The sequence below is a fragment of the Chinchilla lanigera genome, unplaced genomic scaffold, assembly GCF_000276665.1.
Source record: "Chinchilla lanigera isolate Chin_1 unplaced genomic scaffold, ChiLan1.0 scaffold00045, whole genome shotgun sequence".
Classification (NCBI taxonomy): Eukaryota; Metazoa; Chordata; class Mammalia; order Rodentia; family Chinchillidae; genus Chinchilla; species Chinchilla lanigera.
This window is the reverse complement of record NW_004955446.1, coordinates 12,743,001-12,768,639: the sequence shown is the minus strand read 5'-3', so window position 1 is coordinate 12,768,639 and position 25,639 is coordinate 12,743,001. Positions and strand designations below refer to the sequence as shown.

Sequence of the window (25,639 nt, the reverse complement as noted above, 5' to 3'; positions counted from 1 at the left end):
GTTCTGCACCACACAGCAAAGGCTGCAAATCTCCTTGGGTTCCTAGGCAAACTCACAGGTTGGCACAATTGCTATAGAACTAGACCCATAAAAGCCACTTCAGCAGGGGCAAGGCACAGCCACTTTGGCACTGTTTTTTCTTTCTTTCCTTTCTTTTCTTTTCTTTTTTTTTTTACCAATAAAGACATCCTTTAACAACATGGGGGGTTCTGAAAGAGCCTGAGTCAGTCAGGAGTAACAGGGAAAAGTGGTAGAGTACGGTGCTGAGAGAGGGAAACATGCACAGACTTGGCTTCTAGTTCACCCCCCTCCTTGTAGCCACTCTATGCCTCAATTTTCCCATTTTACAAATAAAGTTGATCACAGCAGTTCCTGGACAGGGGTGGGAAATAACACCGGTTACAGAAGATGCCCAGTACTCAATCAAGACACAATAAATGTAAACTTTTATAATTGTGTTTAAAGATTATTAAGAGCTAAAATTCTTAATGTGTGGTGCTAAGGCTTGAACCCAAGACCTCACACATGCCAGGCATGTGTTCCACTGCATCCCCAGACCTTGTATCATTTCCTCAGTGGCACAAATCTAGACCATCAAGCCACAAAATGATGCAGTGGAGGGTACCATCTGTGAAAGGTGTTGACATAAAAAGGAAAGGGTCTTTGGTGAGAGTGATGGCCAAAGAGGTGACATGGAAGGACCTGAAGAAAACAAGGCAAATACAGGCATCATACAATATGAACCAGTGAACTTTAGGACCAATTAAATGATTGTGGGGGCAATCCCTGGATTCCACAAGGGGCGGATCTAACTACCTCAAGGGGCTGCTAGTCCAGCTTTCAAAAATTTTTGTTGTTGTTCAAACTACTTGGATCTAGGCATAGGACTTTTAGTGTTTAGTTGTCTTAAGGCTTGGTTCACTGTGTACTCCCTACATTTTATACGGAAAATGAGTAGTGTTTTTACCTCTGGAACTCATCACTTTATAAGTTTGCTTTGTGTTCCTTACCCAGGTGGTCCGGGACTGATCTGCGCTATCTAACCAAGCGTGTGGCCCTCCTTCCCTTTCATCTGCTTCTCTCCCTTCCCCTCACAGAGTCTCCCTGTGGTCATTCCCACTGAGCTAACTCTGCAAAGTCATCCGAGAAGTAGGAGCTTGGCAAGGTTGAGGAATTCTGAGGGACATTCTTGATCAAAATTATAACGTCAGTCTTGTGAGTTCATGCCCAAGTCCTTAGATGAAGGGAAATAAAAAAAGATAAAGTTAAAACCAAGGTAATCTATTAAATGAAAGCTTCGGGATAGTTGAGTATTAACTGACACAGACGCTAGACGTGCTTATGTGGCGGGAAACAGGCCAGCAGTGCCAGGAGGTACTGCACAGCAGCCATACAGCAGCCACTAACTCTGGGTAATCTCCTGGTCAGGAAAGGAGCAAAATGCCGAACACATACCAGCCAAAAAATGTGTATCTGCGACACAAATCTCAGTGAGTGAAGGGGAACGAAAGCTCCCAGACCAGAAAAATACTGCCTCATGACTACGCAGTGGCCCTTATTTTACCCAAATACAGCCTGTTCTTTTTTTTAGCAAGTAGTTCAGCATGTTAATCACATGCAAAGTACTGTGAGCAAGCCCTTCATCATCCATTCTCACAACTCTGTCTCCATCTTCCCTACCAAAGGAGAGTAAATTTGGGGCCTAAAAAACTTGCCCAAGGTCACATGGCTAATAGTGGGGAGCCAGGACTCTTACTCAGATTTGTCTACTGAAAACCTTACTCTTTAACCATCAAATTTGCAGCCTAGCAAGAGCTTCCATGGGCAGCCGTCTGCCTAAGCTCCGCTGAAAAGGGCCTGGCTGGTGAGGACGAGAGCGGTGCCTAGTGGAGAAATACAAAGTGAAAGGAGCCTATTGTGACTCTTTATCTTCTCCCCAAAGTAACCCACAGAATATCCTGATAATAACTAGTATGTATATAAAACAGGGGGACTTTGTAAACCATATGCATAGTCTTATTATTTAACATTAGAAATAATATAAATGAAAATCAACTTAACAGCTCTGAAGTCTCTTGTTAAGTCAGAAGCATACAGCACTCACCTGGAGGACTTTATTGGCTGTTATTACTGGAGCTTCATCATTTACAGGTTCAACAGTCACAAAAAGAGTTTGGGGCAGACTTTGTTTTCCAAGCTCTGAGCTATTTGCAAAGATGGTAAAATTGTCAAGCAGCGTCTCGCTATCATCATGAACGTAGAAAATCGACTCATTTTCCACCTATAATCAACAACAACAAAACTGCTAACTTGGTGAAATGTGATTGTAAAATGTAAATACATTGTTATCAAAGAAATCCCAATTTTGAAAATTGCTCTAAAACACAGAAGTATGTCCTCAGACAATCAGAGGCCAACTGGGATGGATAATATAGTTTTTTCTGAAATAATACTGCACCTTAGAAATTAGTTTAAGGCAAAACAGAGCAACAGAGCAAGGCAATGAAGAAACTGCTAGACTGGTAATCAGAAAATCCAAGTTCAACTGCTATTTCTAGCACCAAAATGTGTAGGAGTGACATAATTCAGCCTTTTCACAAATAGAAGAACATGGTAAAACTTAGGCTCCATTTGCTTATTTAGAATGACAACTTTTGAAGTTGCTGATCATTTTCTTGGACAATTCACACTGTTAGATTCAGGCTCTGAAAGTTCTCTAACTGACTGTATTGCTCCTCTTTGGAGATTATTAAGTTCCGCCAAATTTCTCTTTTCTCAACAAAGAATGCAATGGTCCCTTAAATGTTCTTGGTAAATGAGGTTACACCTGCTACCTCCTAATTCTACCCCTTCTCCTTCTTAATAGTTTTTTTGTGTGTGTGTCCCTTAAGGGATGTCTTCAGGACTCTACACATTACTAGGTAACATGCACTTCCTTGAACAAACACACAAACTACACTAGAATCAAATTATTCTATCAAGGCAGATCTTCCTCACTGCAACAGCCAGAGTGCAAATGTTTACTTTTATCTTCATTAGATTTCATCGTTTAAATTTTAAGTCTGAAATAGTTGTCCAATGACTTAGTTATTTCTCTTGGATTTGTAGTAACCAAAAATTTGATTACAATATCTTTCACGTCTGTAAGACTCTAGTGGAAATATTGTAAAGCAAAGAATTTCAAACTAGAATGGAAATTAGTTTCAGTGAGTGGGGAGCCAGGACTCTTACTCAGATTTGTCTACTGATTACGTCAGATTACGTCTGCTCAAATGCCACTTCTCAACAGGAGTTCCTTGACCATGCTATTAGAAACTGAACATGTATGTGTGTGTGCACGTTTGTGGACTTGCACAGTGACTTAAATAAACAAAGGCAGATAACTTCTGAACCCCGACAGGAGCATTGGGTTTGTTTTGATAAAATACAGCCAGTTTTTTTTTAACCATTCAACTTCACCCATTCCTGTGGCTACTTCCCTTGAGCAAGCCTTGTGATCTTTCCAAAATGCTTCTGACAAGAGTTGATGAGTTCAGGAAAGCGCTCAAAAAAAACAAATGGGCCACTTGTACACAGGTGCTATAAAAATTTCTTTGGCATTCAATGGGCAGAGGAATTCCAGATCAGAGGCCTGATGACAGGTTTCTGGAACATACTGTTTTAAACTATTCAAAAGCAAACATGTAAGGAGGCACTGATCAGAAATTGGGAGAAGTTTTAACCCAGTGCACTTTAAGAACATAATATTTAAGTAGCAATCATCTCCATGACTTTTTCCTGGGAAAATATATAATTTCCTTACTAGAATGGCACTTTCCAAAATGCCATATCATTTAATGGTATTAATTATAAGGCCAAGAAAAAATGTTTGGGGGATTTTTCTATTCTTGACTTCAAAAATGCACAGAAACATGTTGACTTGAAATGAAAGGATACAACAAACGTGCAGAAAATTTTGACAGGTCAAAAGGTATTTGTTCCCTTGACATCAGTCCTCTTCAGAGCATACTGTGCTGCTCTTCTACTTACATCCACCCATCCTCATTGCTCCCGATCTCCTCCCTCAGGCTAAAGGAGGAAGTCTCCAGTCCTTTCCTAATTTGCCTTGTGACCCCACCTGCTCTTCTCCCCACCATTCATGCACACGCAGTTCCCTGGACACTGAACCACAAGGAACTGTTCAGACACACCAGGCTGCCCCTCCCCCCGCTGCAGCTCTTCCCTCCATATGCTCAACTCATCCACCCATGTCCTCCTCCAGACATCTGCTCAAATGCCACTTCTCAACAGGTGCTCCTTGACCATGCTATTAGAAACTGAACATCGGGCTGGGGATTTAGCTCAGCGGCAAAGCGCCTGCCTGGCAAGCGCAAAGTCGTGAGTTCGGTTCCCGGTACCGGAGAAAAACCAAAAAAAAAGAAACTGAACATCCATGTGTGTGTGCACATGTGTGGACTTGCACACATCAAAAAAGGCCTTAGCATTTCCTACGTTCCTTTCCTGACTTTTATTATTCTCCATAGTATTAATCTTCATTCAACATGTCATTTACTTCACATCTTTATTTTATTCATCATCTCTCTCTCTGGATCCATTTCCCTGTCCTAGTTAAAGAAAAAAAGCTCCACAGGGCAGGGATTACTACTTAGCTGGCTCACTACTTTATCCCTAGTACTTAGAATTGGAATTCCTGACACATAACTGGCATTCAAAAACTACTTACTGAAAGAATGAAGGGGTAGGTACAACCAGGGACTCCTTCTCCAAGTCATTAAAAGCTAGAACCACTGGTTTTTAAGGATTAGTATCACTGCAAGTGAAAATGACAATGTCTCAAACCCCAGAGATGTTGCGAGTCATACAAAAAGAAAGAGTGGGAAGAGGTCATCTAGAAAGCAAAAATATATGACTTTGACTTGTCTCCGTGATGCCACAGGGAACATGTGTAAATCAGCATACAGATGTCAATCAACCATCCCTAAATACACTTTTATGAGGCTCAGTAAGTAACTGAATTGACCAAGACATCAAAATTGAATGCTTGATCTCTCACGTAAACCACACAAAAAGAAGGGGTTCAATTCAACTCACCCCTGAGCAGGCGGTTATTACAGGTAATTTGTTGAGCCTCTAAGAGTGAAGCCTTGATAAAGAGACCCTGCATGGAGTCACTAAAGAATCACCTTTTTTGGGTCCAATGCTTAAAATCCTTTCCAACTCCTGGCTTTCTTTGTTTCGCCCGTGAGTTCTTAGGTCTAGTTCCCTTGACATATAATTTAGGGCAAAAAGTGAGGACCTCACCACAGTCTATTTCCAAGCATCTCTGCTCCTCCTCAGCCTATGGGCTGCTCCTCATCCCCTCAGCCCTTTACTTTAAAGCCTCCATGCCCCTTGGCAATGCTGCTGCTTTTGTTCACATTGCCTTTTCCTGGATCCTTGTTATCCCTACTCTCTCTCTCTCTCTCTCTCTCTCTCTCTCTCTCTCTCTCTCTCTCTCTCCAACATTCAGGTTAAATATTATTCCTTAATGAAGACTCTCTTCTGCCCTTCCCTATGCACTCCAACTCAAATCAAAAGTGCCATTTCTATTCTCCCATAGCACTATTACAAAAATGCAAAATGAGAGGCAAGAAGAGAGTACCTTATATTAAAGTTGTTGTGCGTGGTTCCTCCACAGCATTTCTAGAGGGCAGGGAGTATGTTTTATTTAGCATGTAACTCCACCCAGTAACTCAAACAGAGTAAGCCTTTAGTAAAGTTACTCAAACCAGCTGATGACTTGAAATTTTAAAAGGACAATTAAGCAGCACGTATGTGTTCTTAGCTGACTAGACAAAGATATCCGAAAATAGGGATTATTAATGGCTTCCAATCTGAAGAGTGGATATTGATATTGACAGAGTATTATAAAGGAAATGATGGCAATCTACAAGCTACTTTTTAAAATTTAAAAAGAAGTAATGGAAAGAATTCTTTTATTCATGATAAAAAAGCAAAGTCTGACAATAATACTGTTCTAGCCCAAAGCAAAAAAGCCCAATAGCAGCCTACAATTGACCTTGGTTTTTTTTATGACAACTGGATACCACACTGGCAGTTGTGTCCAGTTCCAAGATTCCAAGTACTGGGTCATTTTGAACAATGATAGTCCTGGCTTAACACAGGCATGACACAGAGTATGCAGTCTGTCAGCGTGTGCTGGGTGAATGAGGAAAGGAATGAATAAAAAAATCAGTAATGATTAAATATCTGAGTGTTACTCTGACATCACTGAGAAGGACTGTGGCAACGTGGCATTCATCTAGAATTAGGTAGAATTAGATAGCCAGGGTGGAGCAGGAAACTTGTGGCAGAAAGCAAAAGTTAGATGATAAGTAGTGTTTAATCTAAAGAAGATAAAATTCAGGGGAATTTGATGACTTCCTCTTTCAAATATTTAAAGAGTTCTTATGAAGCGGGTATGATTTATTCTGTCAGACAGCACAGCCAGGACCTGGAAGTTTCTAAGTGACAGATTTCAGCTCAACCTAAAGAATTAACAGTTGCAATGTTTGTAAACTAAAAGGGTCCATCTCATGAAGTAGTAAGTTTCCCGTCATTGAAGATATTTGAGCAATGGTTGGACACTCTATGTGGATACTATAAATAGGCTTCTAGCATCTGATGGGTGGTCAGACTAAACACCTCATAGGTTCCATCCCCCTTGGGTCTAAATGATGAATGCCAATTTTTGATGTCTTACCCAACCCACCCAAATATATTAACTGAGAGTTATTACCTGTTTCCTGGTAAATTTCATTAGCTTTACTCTTGGAAAATGAGAGTTTTCAACATAACCATGCTTTGGTGGTTCAAGAAGAACAAATTCACAGTCAAGTCCTTCAAAATATTTGCTTGGAATTTTGAGGTCATCTTCTAGAAGTGCTTTGGAACCACCTTCTTGAACTGTAAAATTCTGAACCTCCAGAGGAATCAACTTAGGGACAATATCCAACAGGATTTCCACTTCACTTACAACTTGGGAGCCATTTATCACATCTAGGAAAAAATGGTCCTGCTTTTGGGCAGGAGCTGTCTGCACATAAAGGATATTGCCATCATCAACATCCTGCTGTGTAAAATTCAAAGGGAACTTTTCATCAGGACTCAAGCTGCCTTCTTCAGGTGTAGACTTTTGGAGGTATCCATGCATCGGTGGAGTTCTGACTCTGAACACTGCCTCTGAAGGAATACTGTATTCATTTCCAGCCTTGAGTTCACATGCACAACACACAGGCACAAAAGAAAAACATATTAATAAACTCAAGAACCAGTACTACTGATAAACCAAGTTGTTTTCTACTAATGCCTACACTTGGTTTAAATTACAATCAGACTTGATACACAGTTTAAGCCTAGGTCTGATCTGGCGTCCATGGCAATATTTTGAGTATCAGCCTCAGTTACACAGAAAAATAATGGTCAACAACACTTATGTAGCTACAAATATATTAGCAAAGCATCATACGCAATAACAAAAAATGCCACAACTCAGAAAGTTTAGATGAAAGAAATAAATTGTAATTAGGAGAAATAAAAGGTTGTAAAAGAAACAGCAGTTGAATCACTAGAACTGTAAGGACTTAGAGAAATATTTTTTTCTCACCCATTTCAACCAGCTCAGCGTTTTCCATACATTTTTAATTTACTGATTCAGCAGAATCTGTCTCCAAACTGAGACTGCAACTGATCTACAGTCGCCGAAGTGCACATGCCCCCTTGTGGTGAAATGTACACATTAGCTTCTCCAAACTTGAAAACGAACTGAGATATAACTTGATTCTTTATTTTCCCCCATCCCCTTCCATCCCCTTCAACCCCTCTTAAATACATTTCTATTTGATACTATTGGATGCATTTAGTACAGGGGTTTGCACTCCTGAAGTTAGGTTCAGAGTAGCCTGTGCTTGTGACCAGTTGTCATCAATCACAGCTTACCTGCCCTCTACCCCACACAGGATGACCCTAAACAGCACAAACCTCTGAACTCTGGTCCACAGGGCTCTGCCTGCTGGAAGTTTTCAAGCAGAAGCCTGAGGAAAGCAGGCACTCTCACCTCACTCCTGGTATCCCACTGGCTAGGTCAGTTTTATCTACCAAATTTCAGGAAACTAAACAAAGCCCATTCAGAGCTAAGGAAATAAGCTGTGATATATAGTATCTTCTGCTGTCTTAGAAGTCCTTGTTATGTTTATTAAACTGCTGCTTCACCTCATCTTGAATATACCTCAGAATAAGTGAAATATTGCCAGTGTTATTGTTAATGATGAATAAAAGTAAAAATCATTTACTTTTCTATAATATATATTTCCCTCCCTTATTCCCAGTTCAGAGCGCTATCCCAAACACACATTCAAATGAATGCGTTGTGAACACAGCTTGAAAATAAGGCTCTACATTGCTTGTATGCCATCTCCAATTCAGGAAAATTGGTAATAACACACTCATGAAACCCTCCCACATTTCTTCTTAACAGTATCCACATACTTTTTAAAAAGTCACTCCTAACACCAGGAGAAAAGTCATACAAAAAAAATCTTTCAGAAGCAACCAAATACATTATCATCCCCTGTGATTCTAAGAAAATAAGACAGCTTGGTGCTTAGGAGGACATTTACCTGGAGCTTTCCTCTGCTCAGTTTTACTGGTTTTCCTTCTTCAACTATCAGGGTCCTTCTGTGCCAAACGTCACTATGATGGTGATGATCTTCCAACTCTACTTGAACACAGAGCCCCACTTCTAAGTCTGTATCTTTAATTTTCACTGTCAAGTTGAACATGTCAGCGTCGCCACTGCCATCGTGCCTGTAAGTCACATGTCCTTGCTTCAAGTCATGTTGGGAAAACGATGAGGACACAGAATTGTTGACCAGGATTCTGCCGTGCTTCGGGGGCCACACAATGTAGAATTCAACCTCGAGGTCTGTTCGGACATCTTGGTTTGTGGTAACACTCAGGTTAGCTGCTGTGAGGCAGCTGTCTTTTCCTCTCTGTACAAGAAGCCCTGTGTTGTTTGCTATCTGAACAGAGGGCTCTGATACAATGACCTCAAGTAGGGATGAAGTGTGATGAACGCCATCTGTCACAAACAGCACAAAACGGGCAGAATCTGCACCGTGATGTCTGAAGAGCACACGTCCTTCCTGCAGGTCTTCCTGTGTGAACTGGTAGAGTTTTTCAGTGGGGTTGTCAGCTCGCACCAAATCCCCATTTGGGATGCCCCGCCGGGTGTACAGCAACTGTCCATCGTTAAAATCTAAGTCAGGGTCATGGTAGCAGAGATCTGCCAGGGTCAATAAGCGCTGGCCATTCCGCACAACATGAAATACCTTATCTACCACACGTACTGGCCATTCATCATTTTTTAACTCAACAGAAATGTTGACTTTGATCTCTGTAGATAAATGCTCCAAGTCAAAATCTTTGACCACTCCCTCTTGGCCTGGAGATACCACAACAGAGAACTCATCGCTCTGGGTCTCAGAGTCATCATGAATATACATCAGCCGCTCACCCACTATGTCCTGATCAGTGAATGTAGTGATACTGTCATTACTTTGCAGGGTATCTGAAAAGCTAATCAATTTCAGCCTCCCATGCTGAGGACTCTTGGTGACTTTATATTGGAAGATCTGATTGTCCCAGGTTTGAATAAATAATTCTGATTTTGTAATCAATTTCCCTTCTCCTTCTTTTACAAGCAATCCTCTGTTTGTTAGAATAAGTCGTGTCTTGTTTGCTTTCAAGAGCATTCTGAAAATATAAACTTTTGATTCTATGTGTTTTGCAACAATTAAAAATTTAAAAGTATCCTGTGAATCTTCCCTCGGCCTCTGCTGAGGCTCATAACTTATCTGAGAGTCTGTAATATTTTTTTGGCTGAAGATTGAGTTTGTTTTTAGAACTTTATTGTCAAATAGCAATTTTCCTTTCTTAGGTGGAGTCAGTAACTTAAAATGTATTTCCCTCTCTGCTACTTCCACACCCTCTGTTGCAGCCTGTAAATGATCAGAATTCAATACTTCCTTACTCATGGTACTGATCTCCAGAGGAACATTTTTCACAAGTTTAAATTTCAGCCATTGTACAGTCACAGGAAATATAAGCTCTTTGCTGACTTTTCCTTCTATGTTAACTCTAAATTTAAAGTGATCCGTAACATTTCTCTGCTGTAGTTCTTTGGATGTACTGTAGTACCGGACCCGATTCTTATTGATGGAATGCTGAGAAAAGCTGCTAACTTGTTTCCATTCCCCATGTGACCCCCAACGCTGAATCTGGCCAAACTGAGGAGGATGAGTGATATCATAGAGAGTCTCCATTTCATGATGTTCACCATTGACTTCCACTGACAGATTACTCCGTGTAATCAGAACAGTGCCACCCTGTGGTACAACCACACCGGTCCTATGGGCCACTTCAAAGTCCCAAGGAACAGCCAGGACCCGTAACACCGCTGTATTGCTAGTCAGCTCCCCATCACTTGCTCTCAGGACAATTCGAGAGTTTCGAAGCCCACGGTGCACGAAGAAAATATTGCCATCTCTTAAATCAGCGTATTTGAAGCCATGAATGGCTCTCCCGGGTTCATTGGCATTTTCTAAAAACCCAGTATCTGAATTGAAGCTTCCAAGAACCGAAAAACTAAGATTCAAAGAATCTGTGTCAGGGTCTGACACCTGTATTATATTTGGGCTCAGTTGTTTCTTAGAGTTCTCAAACACGAGAAGCATGTTTCCTTCTGGGAGTTTAAGATATGGGGGGTCATTCACAGGAATGACATTAATGTTAAACACATATGGGTCATGGTCCTGCAGATATAATGGCATTTCCTTCTTGCTGTTAGAAGAGAACAAAAATGTGAAGTAATCCATAGGTTCTTCTGAACCATCATGGACATACCACACTTTTCCTTGCCACAAATCTAACATAGTAAACGCCTTTGCCATTTCTTGCTCGGATGAAACGTCTAATTGAAGGAACCCATGAACAGGCATTTCCTCTATTTTAAACAGTATTTGAGAATAATTGAAAACCAAATCCTTAAATTCCATATTCACCTTCATATGCTTTTGTTCCAGTAGGGCTCGTCCACCTTCTTGAACCTCCAAGCTACTCAAAACCAAAAAAGAACTACTTAGTTCTTGAAGAAAGGGCTTGACAGTGCCAGGGACTATGGTGGAAAGGAAAGCCTCTGACTGAGGCAGATTTGCCAGTGTTGTAGCCGAAGGATTTGCATTACTAATACTCTTGATTTTGCACCCAGCAGAAATATCTTTGGAAACTAAGGCATCTTTTAATGCTTTCTTCTGTGAGTTCACTTCCAAGCCTTGTAAGCAGCCTTTCAAAGAGATTCCTCGAGCAGATTTCCTAGGCACAGAGGCAAGGTCTAACGTCTTTGCTTCTTCCCACATTTGGTTATTAAGACCTCCTACAAAAAGGGGGCCTTCTGATGCAGATGGATCACTTTGCAAAGGCAGCAATGTCCTTACCCGCTGCTCATCTACCATGAGGTCCAAATGCCCTCCCATGACCTGAAGTTGAACAGTGTGCCATTTGGTGTCACTAATTAAGAGGGAAGAAGAAAGCTCAGTTTTACTTTTATTCCTTCCTATGTGAGCCTTCAACCGACCTTCGTGTATTTCCAAGGCAACAAAATCTCCATCCTTACCTGACTGAAATAAAAGCAAGGCTTGCTGAGTTTCAGTTTGCAAAGCAAATTCCAATATCCCTCCCCCTTGCACCTTCCATTCTGGAAAGGTAACATAGGATCTAGAGCTAAAGAAATTGATGGCTTCATTCTCCCCCGAGAAAAACTCTTCGCTGCATCCTAGTGATACCTCATAAACTTTCTTAAAACCAGGGTAAGATCTAAGGGACGTAAGGACCTCCCTACCGTTAAATACCACATCTTCCATACAGCCTCGGAAGTTGGGGACCTTTCCATCTAGGTAAGGGACATTGAGTCCCCCATGGCCTCCTATGTAGATTCCATGTTGAAAGTTAAAATTATGCATCCCACCAGCCATTTGGCCACTTGTCTCATAATGTTTGTCAACAACCAAGAAAACACTGTCCTTAGTATAATACAGTTCCACCAAATGCCAAACCAAGTCATCCACACGAAGTCTTTCCTCAGGGAAGAGCACTTGTTCACCTGTGCCCAAATTTATTCTCACCTGAAAAAGAAACAATTATAATTAACCACTTATTTCTCATGCCATTGTATTTTACTGAAGAAATGGGGCTGGTTTTTCCCCACCAATACTCCTATTGGGTCCTGGTCCCCAGGGCTGCAGTGTTGAGAGATACTCGTCCTTTAAAAGGTGAACTGAGTCATTGAGAGGATTAATGTTTTTCTCATGAGAGTAAGGCCTCACTTTTGTGGAGCTAGATCAGTTACTGTAATAACAGGTTGTTAGACTAGGCTGCAGATCATCAGAATAGGTTGTTGTAAAGCAAGGTGAGCTTCCTTGGCTTTTTCTCTCTTTCTCTCTCATCCTATGCTTCCTTTCATTATACGACCCTCACCTGCAGTGCAGCAGAAACCAGCACCATGTTCTTGAAACTGAAGAACTGTGAGTCAAAACCATAGGCACTCTTTGTTTAAAACACAAAAAAACCAGGAAATAGACTAAGACTGGGGCCCCACACACACAAACACACACATACATAGAGAGAAAAAGAGAGAGAAATGGGCATGAAAACTCCCATTGGCATGAATACTACACTTATAGATTATATACTGAAGTAAGAAAACTTTAAGGTCAGACTGTTTAAGACATGTTGGCATAGGGCCGGGGATATAGCCCAGCGGCACAGCACTTGCCTGGCAAGTGCGAGGTTGTGAGTTTGATCCCTGGTACTAAAAAAAAAAAAAAAAAAAAAAAAAGACATACTGGCACAACTGGACAAAACTGGACAAGATCCCATCCTGTACAATGGCACATCACTTTATTCCAGTGAGGCAACACTAATCAACATGCATAGCTATTTTCCCCTTTCTCTCTTGATTTTTTCTCTCCAGTAATTGAACATGTAGGTATTTTTGAAGGATTTTAAAAACCATACCCATAGGTTTCCTGATAGAAGTTCTATTATGCAATAGTCATTTTTCCCAGCTGCAAGAAAAAGTAACCCCTGCGGTTTGCTGGTTTGAAATTTTAATTGAAGAGATAGCTCAGAGGAAACTTCTATGTTGTTGAGCTCCACATAGCTTTCACCATAAAAAGATGCTAAAGGGGAAAAAAGCATAAGTTAGCATATGCATTACACAATGGCATTTCACTTTATATTACCATCCCTTTCAGGAATGGACCCTGTTGAAGAAAGCTGCATTGCCCAAGGCCATGCATGCTTCCCAGGGTGACCCACAAGTTCAACATGGCTATCAATAAGTTCAGTGTCCTCTGACCCATCTCAGACACCCCTAAGACTTATTCCTTCCTCTGACTCCTCAAGACGTGTGGTGGTCAAGGCTTGCCCTGAGACTAAATTGCAACTCAACTTCTCAGTCTAAAGCTGCATTCTTCCTTCCAACAGGGTTTGATTGTTAAGAACTCTGTCTTATAAACCTCCTACATCCTAATTTCCATCTCGGACTCTACTTTCCTTGGACCCTAACTGGTGATGACTGATACTGGACATAGCCTGACAAAGCAGTCACTAGAATGAGATGTGCAGATGAACCACTTACCACCAAGACAGCAATTCAGAGCCCATCACTGCTAGGTGATGACAGGTGAGTCAGTGATAGTGAGCTGCTGTGGTGTGAGCACAGAGGAACATATGGACCCAGCTATGAAAAGTATAGGGCAAAAGTAACCATGAGAACAATGGAATTTGTTTGCCCACTGACAAGGTTGAATGAAGCTCTGGGAAAGATAGAAGAAATTAGTTTCACACAAGATAAGTGTGAGATCCAAAAAGTCTCCATGGCAAAATGCAAAGTCATTTTTACTTCCTACAGCAGAAAGTGAGAGGAAGCTGAGACTCAGATCCAGGAATCAGTCATCAGAGCGGTCAAGCTACACATAAAGTGCCAACAAAGACAGGCTTGCTCTCACAAGGACAGGGCCCTCGTTGGGATGAATGAGCCCCTGATACACAGAATAGGCAGATCTAGGTTGACGCACGCATTCAGCCTGAGACCCTAGACCCCCTGAGCCCTCTGATCCTGCAGAGGCATCTCATTCCCCTATTAAGACAGCCACTCTCCCATGTCTTAAAGAGGATGCAGGGGCCTCCTTCTACAACATGACAACTGACCTCTAAATATATGATCCCATTTCTCCCCTTGACTTCTAGACCAAAAATAAGGGTTAAGTCACAACATAACCTGCACAAGGACATGTATGGGTTTGATACAGAGAAAGTGATTTTGATCCTAAAGAAACTTCAAGACCTACCCAGAATGTATAGCTAATAGCTGGTAGAATACATATGGGACTGAAGAAGTCTGACCAGGGTAGGAGTTGAACAGGAGAGCATTTCTTGGTTTTAGAGCATCCTCTGAGATATAGGACATAACACTCCAGCAAAGACTTCTGGAAATAGTCTAAACTCACTGCTAAGGTGGCTTCTAGAAGCATGGAAAATGCAATGGCCCACTATAAGTAAGACAGCAATGGCAGAATGGCCACTGCAGATGGTGGAAGAAGAGATTAAGGTGGTATATCCTCAGTTGAACATGTAGAGAATCAGAAGGCATAAGCAAGCCACATGAGATGGTAGCTCCAACCTCCTGTCATTTACCATGGTTGTACCAGCACCCTTCCCTCAGCTTACATATCTGTCTGCATAAGGATCTCTTATAGCCAGCTGGTGAACAAACCACCTGAGCTTGGTTCATGAATGAGTCAGCTTCATCTTATGGATGAAAACAAAAATGAACTGACTCCCACTGCACTATAACTCTTCTTACGAGTTGCCATCTTCTGCACTGTTCCATGAGTTTCCTATGACCAGGGGCTAATCTTCTGTATCGTCATCTCTTTAGTACACAGTGCCTGGCACACAAACGGTGTAAGATATTCTGTTGGTATCCCACCTAGAACACTGTTAACAGCTACACTTGAGTGGCTAAAATGCCATATACAGAAACCCCAATGAATCCACACCTTTACCTGGAAGGAAACTCATAGACCGTCACTTACTGAAGTAAAACTCGATGTTGGCGCTCATGCTCCAGAGCCCACCCTGGGATCAGGGTGAGGTGATATCAGCCAAAACCAGACCTCTGCTTGGCTTTGCCTGCCATATCCTGCTTCCCTCATTTTCTTAAATTCTCTCCTGGAAGAAATCACTCAGTGATTCTCTTACATTAGAATCCCTGTCTCAGGCTCTCTCTCTCTAACGAACCTGACCTAAAGTAAGTACAGAGCAAGAAAACATTTATTATATCAAATTAAACTGACCTATTCTCTGCACTGAACATAATCATTATGCACAGTGCACTGTGAATGTGCACTGATAAAAATTTTTTAAATAGTCACCATTTTATAGACCAATAACAAGTTTGCTGAGAAAGCAATCATGAAAGCAATCCCAGTCCAAACAGCTACAAATAAAATAAACTACCTACAAACAAATCTAACCAAAGAAGTAAAAGATCTTTGTAATAAAAATTTTAAAATGACAAAATAATTTTTTAAAAAAACACCAAAAATTGTTCTTCCCATGTTCCTGGATCAGAATAATTCATATTGTTAAAATGTCCACAGTACCCAAAGCAATTTACCAATTCATTGTAATACTCAGCAAAATACCAATGATATTCTCAAGTAGAAAAAAAATTTTAAAAAACTCATATTGAGGTACAAAAGACCATAAATAGCCAAAGCAATTCTGAACAAAAATAACACAGCTGGAATCATCATAATACCTGATTTTAAGGCATATTACAGAGCCATAGTAACCAGAACAGCATGGTACTGGCATCAAAATAGACATACAGACCGATGGAATAGAATACAGATCCCAAAATAGTCCCACACATCTACAGCCAAGTGATTATTGACAAAGGAACCAAGAATAAAAATTTGGAGAAAGGACAGTCTCTTTGATAAGTGGTGCTAGGAAGACTGGGTATCTCTACACAGAAAACTGAAACTTGACCCCTGTCTTTCACCCTGTACCAAAATAAACACAAAATGGTCAAAGACCTAAATGCAGGACTGAAACTCTAGAACCACAATAAGAAAAGATAGACAAGATACTTTCAGACAGTAATATGGGCAATAATAGCCAAGCAAATGCAAACCCCTAAATGAACCCAAAGCACAGCAAAATAAGACAAATGATTACACCAAATTAAAAAGCCTCTGCACAGCAAAGACACCAACAGTGAAGACACAACCTATAGAACAGGAGGAAATACTTGCCAACTATTCATCCAGCAAAGGATTAAAAGCTAAAATATATAAGGGACTCAAAACACTTAACAACAAAGAAAGAAGCAATCAAATCAAAACCAAGCAAATTATTGGAATAGAATCTTCTCTAAAGAAGAAATACAAATGGCCAACAACATGAAAAAATGCTCAGCATCATTAGTCATCTAAGAAGTGCAAATTTAAACTATAATGTGATATATCACCCTAGGAAAATGGCAACATCAAAAAATAACAAACACTATGAAGGATGTGGAGAAAAAGGAACTTTCACACACTGAGGGTAGAGTTGTAAATTAGTGCAATTATTGTGGAGAACATTATGGAGATTCCTCAAAAAACTAAAATTAGATCTACTGTTTGATCCGGTTGTCTCACCTCTGGGTACATGGTCAAAGGAAACAAAACTGGCATACAAGGAGACTTCTGCACGCCCATGTTTACTGCATTGCTATTCATTAATAGTTAAGCTGTGGAATCATCCTAGGCGCCCATCACCAGATAAAAAAGAAAATATTATATATATATATATATATATATATATATATATAATTAAGCCATAAAGAAAAATGAAATCCTGTCATTTGTAGTAAAATGGGTGCACTGGAGGACATTATGCTAAGTGAAATAAGCCAAGTACAGAAGGACAAGTGCCACATGTTCTCTCTCATATGTGGAAGCTAAGAAAAAGTCAAGCTCAATGCAGAGTAGTGACTAGCAGAGGATGAGGAGAGGAGAAGAGTGGATAAAGAGAGGTTGGATTTCATCAATACATACCCTGTTCGTGCACTGAAATATCACACTGAATCCCACCAATATGTACAACTAATACATGTTAGTCAACAACTTTTAAAATCAATATCAAATAAATAAAACTATTAATAATTAAATTCAATAAATCTAGAAGTTAGAGCTAAAGTCATTAAAGATACAACAAGGAATTATAAACCCCAAAGCTATCTGAATTTACTCTTCTGGCTTTCTTATTATTGAATTCTCACCCCCACTTCAATTTTTGATATGTTTAAAGGCTGTGTTGTTAGGTGTTCAAAACCAGGAAATGTTTTCTAAATCATAAAACCTACTGCTGAGAATGACTAAGTAACGCTAATAAACAATATCTCTATAGTTTCCCATGTTTCACCTCTCTGGCACTAAATCAATGTCAGTCCCAGCTAGTGACCAGAAATTTCCATTGCCCCATCAGGAAAACAAGGAAGTGGGTTAAAAACTTTTGCTCTGACAGCCTGAAGTCACTTTATGTCCTCATGCACCTCCAACTTCATGCCGGTTTGTGTACTCCCGAATATGTGTCTCAAAATACTAGCAAACAGCAAATAGAAATGCAAGTGAACTTGGCTTCTCCACAAAGAAAGACAGTCCTTACTGCAGTGAAGGAAAGGGTGTGATTTCAGCATCACTAGAACAAATCAGGTTGAACAAAAATCAGAGATGGTTCTGTGTGCTTATATAAAAGATAAAATGCTTGAATGGAAGCCAAGTTTGGTAGTAAAGTAGGTAAAATATTTTTCTCGGAAAGTAAACATTTATATTGGTGTGAAGGCTCTCCGAGATCAGTGAATATTTTATTTATTACTATATCCATGGAAGAATTGGTTCTCATTCCTTTTTCAAAATGGCATTTTTCTGGGTTTTTGTTTGGTTTGGGGTTTGTATTTGCTTGGCTATTTGCAGATTTGGGGTTTGGGATCTACTTAAAAGATGAGGAACCTGAAGGAAAAGCTTTGTTCTGCTTTGTGCTGTTGATGCATATAAAACCAGAAGTTCTCCATCAAAGCTTGGGGAACAAATGAATGAATGACTCACCAACCAGATCTCCAGCTATTCACCAATGGTCTTATGAACTATATTCAGGAGAACTTTCTATTGGGGAGAGACAGATCAGTTCTGTGTTTTAGAAAGAATGATCTGGTGGCTGTGTGAGGGGAAAACAAGAGTAGGATGGAAAATAATTAGGAAGGTATTTCAAAAGAGATTTCAGCAACTGTTTGCTTCCACTGCAAATCAGAATTACTGCTCATCAGCTTTCTTTCCACCACTGTGACTAAATAGTACCTGAGTGAGAAAATCAAATCAGATTGGGGGAATGGAGAAAAGAAGGAAAGGAAAAGCAAAAATTAAAATATATATATATAAGATAGTTACACTACTAATTTCTCTTAGTTCATTGAAAACATAGGTTTGTGCTAATGTTGTTTGAACAATTAAATGCTGAAATCTTGTACTCTGAGTAATTAATTTAAAGATAAATAGTACTCAATGTATTAACCATTGTTACCCTATCATATTGTTTTTGAATTTTGACTTTTGTTTTGTTTCTGTTTTTTAATAAAAAAATTAAAGTAGAGGAGGAAAGGTTTAGTTTGGCCCACTGTCTCAGCAGTTTCAGCCTACACTGACCTGAACTGACCTGACTCCAAGGCAGAAATGCACTGGGGCAAAAAGGGTCAGGCAGAGGAAAGCTGCTCACCTCATGATGGCTACATAGGAAGCAGGGAGAGGAAAAGAGCCACAGAGGAAGGGGTGAGAGACAAGCTATCCTTACAGTCATCCCCGCTACCCCCATGATTTCCTCCCTCCACCTCCTGCTCGCATCAGCTGCCAAGAAAGCCATCAAACTGTGAGCTCGTCACTGCACTCATTCACAGATGAAGTTATAGTTATGAACCAATCAGTTTTCTCAAAGCCCAACAGCAACCAGGTCTTCAACACAATGAGGCTGGGGATTTAGCTCAGTGGCACAGCACTTGCCTGGCAAGCATAAGGCCTTAACGTCAATTCCCAGTACCAAAGGAAAAAAAAAAAAAAAACCAACACAATGAGCCTTTCTGAAGGAAATATTTCTAGACCATAGCCACTATCTTTCCCTATTACAATGTTTTTTGTAATTTTATACTGTGCCTTTTCATGTATTAACAATCTTCCAGAGACAGAGGCGGTGGCACATGCCTGTAATCACAGCGCTCAGAAGACTGGGGCAGGAGGACAGCCAGCTTGCTGTGAGTTCAAGGCCAGCCTGCATTATAAAGCAAGACCCTATCTCAAAAAAAAAGAAAGAACAATCTTCCAAATATATTCTATGGATATCATAAGCATAGAAGCTTAATTTAAAATTAAAATAAAAAGCAATAACAAAACTTCCCTGATAAACTATTTCCATTATACAAAGTCCTAAGATGAAGTCCTAAAAGGTCTTGCATTAGAAAACAGCTGTTTCATTTGAGATCAGTACTGTCACTTGGAAAAGAAAATGACCTTTTGCCTAAACTCAATTCTTGAGAATCTCTACAGTGTTTGCTATGATGTCTACATTGTATGCACACTGAAACTGGAAGGGAAAGTAACTGCTGATAAAGGAAGAACTGGGATGGGAGAAAGGAGAAAAGAAGGAAAGGAAAAATATATATATGATAGCTAAGATAAGTATACTACTAATTTCTATTAGTTCATTGAAAAGAACAGTATGTGTTTATATTGTCTGATTATTTTGCACGCTTATATCTTGAAATCTAAGCAGCTACTTTTTATTTTGGGTACCGGAATCAAACTCAGGACCTTGCAATTCCCAGGCAGGCGCTGCACCACTGAGCTACATTCCTGGCATGAGCAACCACTTTGAAGATAAAATATGCAATGTTCTAACCATTGTTAATTTTCTATTACTTGTTTTGAAATTCTATATCATTGTTTTTATTGCTTTTTTCTCTTTAAAATAAAAAAAGAAAACCAAAGAGATAACTGACTTTATCTATCATTGCAGAGGAAGAAGAAAACTCAAAAGCATGAAATAACTTAGCACAAACATCCAATATGCTCTGGAGACCCAACCTCCTTTATTCACTGCAAGTTAACTGCAACAGAAAAAATTCTAAAAGTTTCTGCTACAAAACTCAGGTCCATTAAATTTAAGTCAGGGCAAAAAGTCAATGAACCAAGGTATTTTTTCCCCAGACTACAGGAATGGTGGTTGACCAGATGTTGCACTGATAGCAGGTCTGACTTCATATCCCTATGCTAAACACATTGCTGACACTGGCGAGGGAAGGCCCAGGCCCACTGTGAAGGTGCAGGTAGAGCCAGAACAATGTGCACCCATGGATTTCTTGCCGTTGTAGAGCACAACCCACCAGACTCTCAGCTATCCATACATTCTCCAAATATTAGCCTCTATGTCAACTGCTCGGTGATGGGACCTTCAGTTACAAAGTGGGAAACAGCAGTCACTTGCCCTCACTTCCTCTCATTGGAGAACCCCCAGGTGCACTGTATGGCCATACGACTGTGCCTGGCATAGCTCCAGAGTGCTGTTCCTCTAGTCTTAGATGTAAATAGAACCCTCTGGAAATGTCAGTGAGGCAGTCCTAGTGGATGGCCTGCCCTGGTTGAGCTGACAACTTCTATCTTAGTGCTGAAGAGGCTGTGTCATAGCCTGAATGTCTCGTGCAACATCTGTGTGTTTCTCTGTTTGTTGCCCTGCTATGATGGGAGGGAGTTTTTCAGGCTCCATCCTCTGGCCTGGGAGTTGGTGTTGGCACCAAGCTCCCTGCTCATGGGGAAGGAGCTTCCTCTAAAGCTCTCAGCCTGAAGTTGACAGCAACTCATTCCTCTCTGATGGCACCTGCTGTCTTAGGCCTGTCAGAGTTATATGGCCCTTATATTACCTTTTACCTTTATAGGAAATAAACTCCCTGGATAAGATTTTTATTGCTGCTGTGACAACCTACCAAATTCAGTGGCTTAAACAACACCAATTGATTATCTTACAAATGCAGGGCGTGGGAGTCTAAAATAGGTCTCACCACACTAAAATCAAAGTATCTACAAGGCTGCTTTCCTTCTGTAGGCTCTGGGGGTGAATCTATTTTTTTCTGGCTCTTAAAGGACACCTGCATGCCATGGCTTGTGGCCCCAGCCAGCAATCATGTCACTCTAATTTCTATTACCCTTGTCACATCTTCTCTGACTCCAACTTTCCTGTTTCCCTTCTATAAAACCCTTGTGACTACATCTAGGATTCATTCAGATAATCTAGGATAATATCTCTATCTCAAAATTCCAAATTTAATTATATCTATAAAGTTCCCTTTGACATATAGAGCCACATATTCACATATTCTGGGAATTAGAACATACACACACTTGGAGAGGCATTTTTCAGCCTATCACATTCCCTAGAGGCATTCTGTCAGTTAGTCACCTGTATTTATTGAGCACCTATAATTTGTAGGTTGCTGAACTAAGTGCTGGGAATACAGAGGTCCATAATACAGCCATACTGGTAAAGGGGCCCAGTAGCAAAGGTTGTGAGTGTTTTGTTTTATATGTACTACATAGCCATATTATATAAAAAAAAGATAAGGCCAGGAGAGTTTAAATAAATATCTAGACTTTTGACTTCCCTAGAAAAATCAGATGGTCATCCTCATAGGATAACAGCCACACATGAGTTGTGGATGCTTCAATCTCAAGGTCTCCGCCTCTCTGTGTCACCTCCTGCCCCACTGGCTGCTGTGTGGCTCAGTATGACTCACTGACTCCTGAAAGCATTTCGATTTGGACACTGTAGCTCTGAGGTACAAATGATAAGGTGACTGCCTATATATTTACTGTAGTAACAGAAGAAAAATCTTCTCAGATTGTTGTGATCTAAAAATAATAATGAGGACTTGACATTTTTGGTCTCTAATGTACAGATCAGTTGGCATCTGCCTTGACTGGCATATGCACATGTACCACTTGCTCAGTGCACAAGTCTTCCAAGGGCAGAGGAAGAAGGTGGTTGTGGTTCTCTTCCTCCCAGCTCAATTCAGTGGCTCACCACAGGCAGATTTAACTGGCCCAACTATATTATCTCACTATAACTAAGCAAGTTCTCACTAACAGGATGAGGTATGCTATGGTCTGGATGTGGTTTATCCCCCAAGGGTTCCAGTGTTGGGAGTTTGATTCCCAGTGTGGTAATACTGAGGTAATAGGGTCTTTAAGAGTTGGGCCTAATAAGAGATCATTAGGTTGTTGAAGGCAGCAGTTCCCAACCTTTTTGGCACCAGGAACCAGTTCTATGGAAGACAAGTTTTCCATAGATGGGGTTGGGCGATGGTTTCAGGATCAGATTCTCATAAGGAGCACACAACATAGATCCCTTGCATGTACAGTTCACAGCAGACTTCAAGCTCCTATGAGAATCTAGTGCTACCACTGACAGGAAGTGAAGCTCAGGCAGTACCAGGATGGGCAGAGCTGTAAATACAGATAAAGCTTCACTTGCTCCCCATAACTCATCTCCTGCTATGTCACCTGGTTCCTAACAATCCATATAGGTCTATGGCCTGGGAGCGGGGAACCCCCTTGGTTTAGAGTAGAGCCCCCAGAACACTTTAAGGTAGTACCCCAGGGAGAACAATATCAGCCCCTCCTCAGTCTCTCTGGTCTTCTCTCTCACCGTGTGGTACTCTCCCACAAGCTCCTGCCATGATGCCAACTGTCATGAAGCCCTCACCAAAGGCAGGACAGTGCTGTTTGGAATTTCAGTCTCCAAAACCACGAGCTGAACTTCTACCCAGCCCCAGGTATTTTGTTATAGCAGACAGACTAATGTAAGATATTTTAAAAGGTACAAGGGATGGCCAAAAAAAAAAAAAATTGGGAAATATATATACAAATAATGTAAAGAACAGTAGAGAAAAAGGAATGGGCAACGGTGGCATATCTTTCCATGGACAAGCTCCTCAGCCTTGTACAAAGCAAAAGAAGTAATATACTAATGAAATCTGACAAGAAGAGAGCCACAATTAGAAATTATCATGCCACTGATAATGCAGATGTAGTACTTTTTGTATAGTACCTTGAGAAAGTAGCTAGTGACAGCAGTACTGATTTACAAACAGAAATACACTAGGGTACATGGTAGAGATATTTTCACTGAGATAGTATCTTTTTTGCTAGACAAAGGTAGCTTCACTGTAAGACTTGCCAAGCTGAAGTTATTATATCACCCTGTGTCCTTCAAGAACTGAGAGCAAAGCTCATCTAAGCGTTAGACAATTAGAAACACCCTGAATTCAAGGAAACACCCTGAATCACTCAACAAGATAAAGGAAGAAGACCAAAGTCAGATCACACACTGGCTGGCTACTCAAGAAAATACTCCTCCAAACACTCAAGGTAGAATTTTAGTAAGACTTTTGGATACAATATTTGCCATGCATTCAGAGCCAAGGGTGAAGAACACATGTGTTAAAGGACATGTTGTGGAATTCTTTACTCAGTAAAGTTCTTAATTCCCATTCTTTAACCCAAACGGATTACCCAAACTAAGTGCACAGAAGCAGAGGAATGGAAGATAATGAGTCGGAAATGACAGAAATGAGTGTTTATTAAGTACACTTAGGCGGCTTGATGGTCTTGTGCAGTATACTATTCAAGCCTCTCTGAGGACACTATTGTCATCTCAGCTCTACAAAGGGCAAAATTAAGACCCAAATAATTAAAGGAATTGTCCAAAGTCACTCTGAAAACATAAAACAGCACCGAGGTTGAAATCCTAGTACACTGAACTCTAAAACTACGAACTTCCTATCCCCTTACACTGCCCGCCTGGTTTCCCTGCTCGCACCCTCACCAGCGGGTCTGTCCCCAAGCCCATCCACTGACCCTTGCTATCTCGCTGGCCTGCAACTCACACCTTCCTCCCCAGAGCCACAGGCAGACTAGGCCTCAAATTCCTTGTCCAGGCCATTCGGAGAAGCCGGTAGAAAGAGGCCAAGGCAGTGCAGGGAAAGACAGGAGAGAAAGGAAGACAAAGCAGGAGCCGAGATGGAGACAGAATCGGCCCCCTCCACACGTCCACAAAGAGAGGAGTCAGGAGTCTTCCGTCATGGGTGGGGACATAAGTCTTCAAAAGTTAGTGTACATACTAGAGATACAAGACCTTTTATTTAGAATACTTGCTCTCTCTCTCTCTCTCTCAATTATATGAATTCAATTTCAAAGAGTCATGGAGGGTAGGAAGGCGCAAACACAGAGGTTTAATCATGTAAAACGTTTAAGCAGTCCTAATTAGTAATCTTTAGAGTCTGAAAACCATCACAGAAATGGAAAGCACTTCTACCTTACTGAGTACAGAAATATGAAGCTCCTTTGTGAAGGAACTTAGAGGACACTGCGCCTGTGACCAAACAATTTCAGCAATGAGTTTAAGGCCTCCAAAACCGGAGGAGCGGTGCAGCTGAGTAACTCCCGCCGGGGCTACTAAGTTAGGGTAGATCTAAAAAGATCAGCGAGGGAGACAGCAGGGTTCACTCATCCTGCTCACCGGAGCGCACCCGGGAGGCCCGCCTGACACTCCACGTCCTCCGCTGACCTCGCAGGGGTGAGGAACCGGCCTGAACTAGGCTCCCCTAAACTGGCCGGGGACCTGGGGAGATAGTATCTCCGGGGAGCGGGCCCTTGGAAGTTTTCTGCTGCGGCGCCGCGGAAGCCACCGCGCCAGGCTAAGCAGTCTCCTCCCCCGCCGCTCGGCTCCGGAAGGCCGGGCCCGGGAGTCCAAGTCGCGGTCGCGGCAGACCCAGGCCCGCGCAGCGCGCCCCAAGTCCGCGGGGCCCAGCAGCGGCTCCCCGTGCCCCTCCCCGCTCGCCCCCCGTCTCCACGAGGGCTCCACGCGCGCAGCAGGCTGGGGAAGGGGCGGGAAAGGGAAGTTGGGGCGCGTACCTCCGAGCGCCCCGCAGAGCCCCAGGCAGGCGGCGAGCAGGACCAGGCGGCGGGGCCCGGGCACCTGCATCCTGCCGCGGTGGCCCCGGGGCCGGCGGAGCTACCTGCACCGACGCCTTCCCGCCCGCGCCGGGACCAGAGCTCGGCGAGGGGCACCGCCCCCAACTGCTCGGGGGCCGGACCTGGGCGGGGAGAGCCTCCGGCAACCTGCAGCTGTTGCGCCCCATCAGCGCGCGGCCCCGCTCCTGGGTCCCAGGCTGCTCGGCCTTTCGTCCCGGGCTAAGGTGAAATTAAATATGGCTTGTGAGGGCCTTCAGCGCCAAGAGGGCAAACAGTTTATAACCCCCGGCTGTGATCTGCAGTGGAGGGGTGGGAGAGGGAAAAACAAGATGACACTAATGTTGGGTGAGAACTGGAAGGCTGGCTGGTGAAGTTGGTAGGAACAAACGGATTCCTGCTGGAGGTAAGAATCCTTGCCC

At 41.8% G+C, this 25,639-nt stretch overlaps 1 protein-coding gene across 1 annotated transcript in view; it reads right to left on the bottom strand.

Moving 5' to 3' along the window:
• Positions 1 to 25,343, bottom strand: part of LOC102022759 (chondroitin sulfate proteoglycan 4-like) — a 65,689-nt gene extending 40,346 nt beyond the window's left edge. The window contains exons 1-5 of the mRNA XM_005392714.2: positions 25,161 to 25,343; positions 13,111 to 13,274; positions 8,658 to 12,218; positions 6,779 to 7,249; positions 2,105 to 2,281 (exon numbers count right to left, since the gene is read on the bottom strand). Coding sequence (XP_005392771.1) covers positions 2,105 to 2,281; positions 6,779 to 7,249; positions 8,658 to 12,218; positions 13,111 to 13,274; positions 25,161 to 25,230 — 4,443 coding nt within the window. The 5' untranslated portion in view covers positions 25,231 to 25,343. The remainder of the gene's footprint in view (positions 1 to 2,104; positions 2,282 to 6,778; positions 7,250 to 8,657; positions 12,219 to 13,110; positions 13,275 to 25,160) is intronic.
• Positions 25,344 to 25,639: the final 296 nt, after the last annotated feature.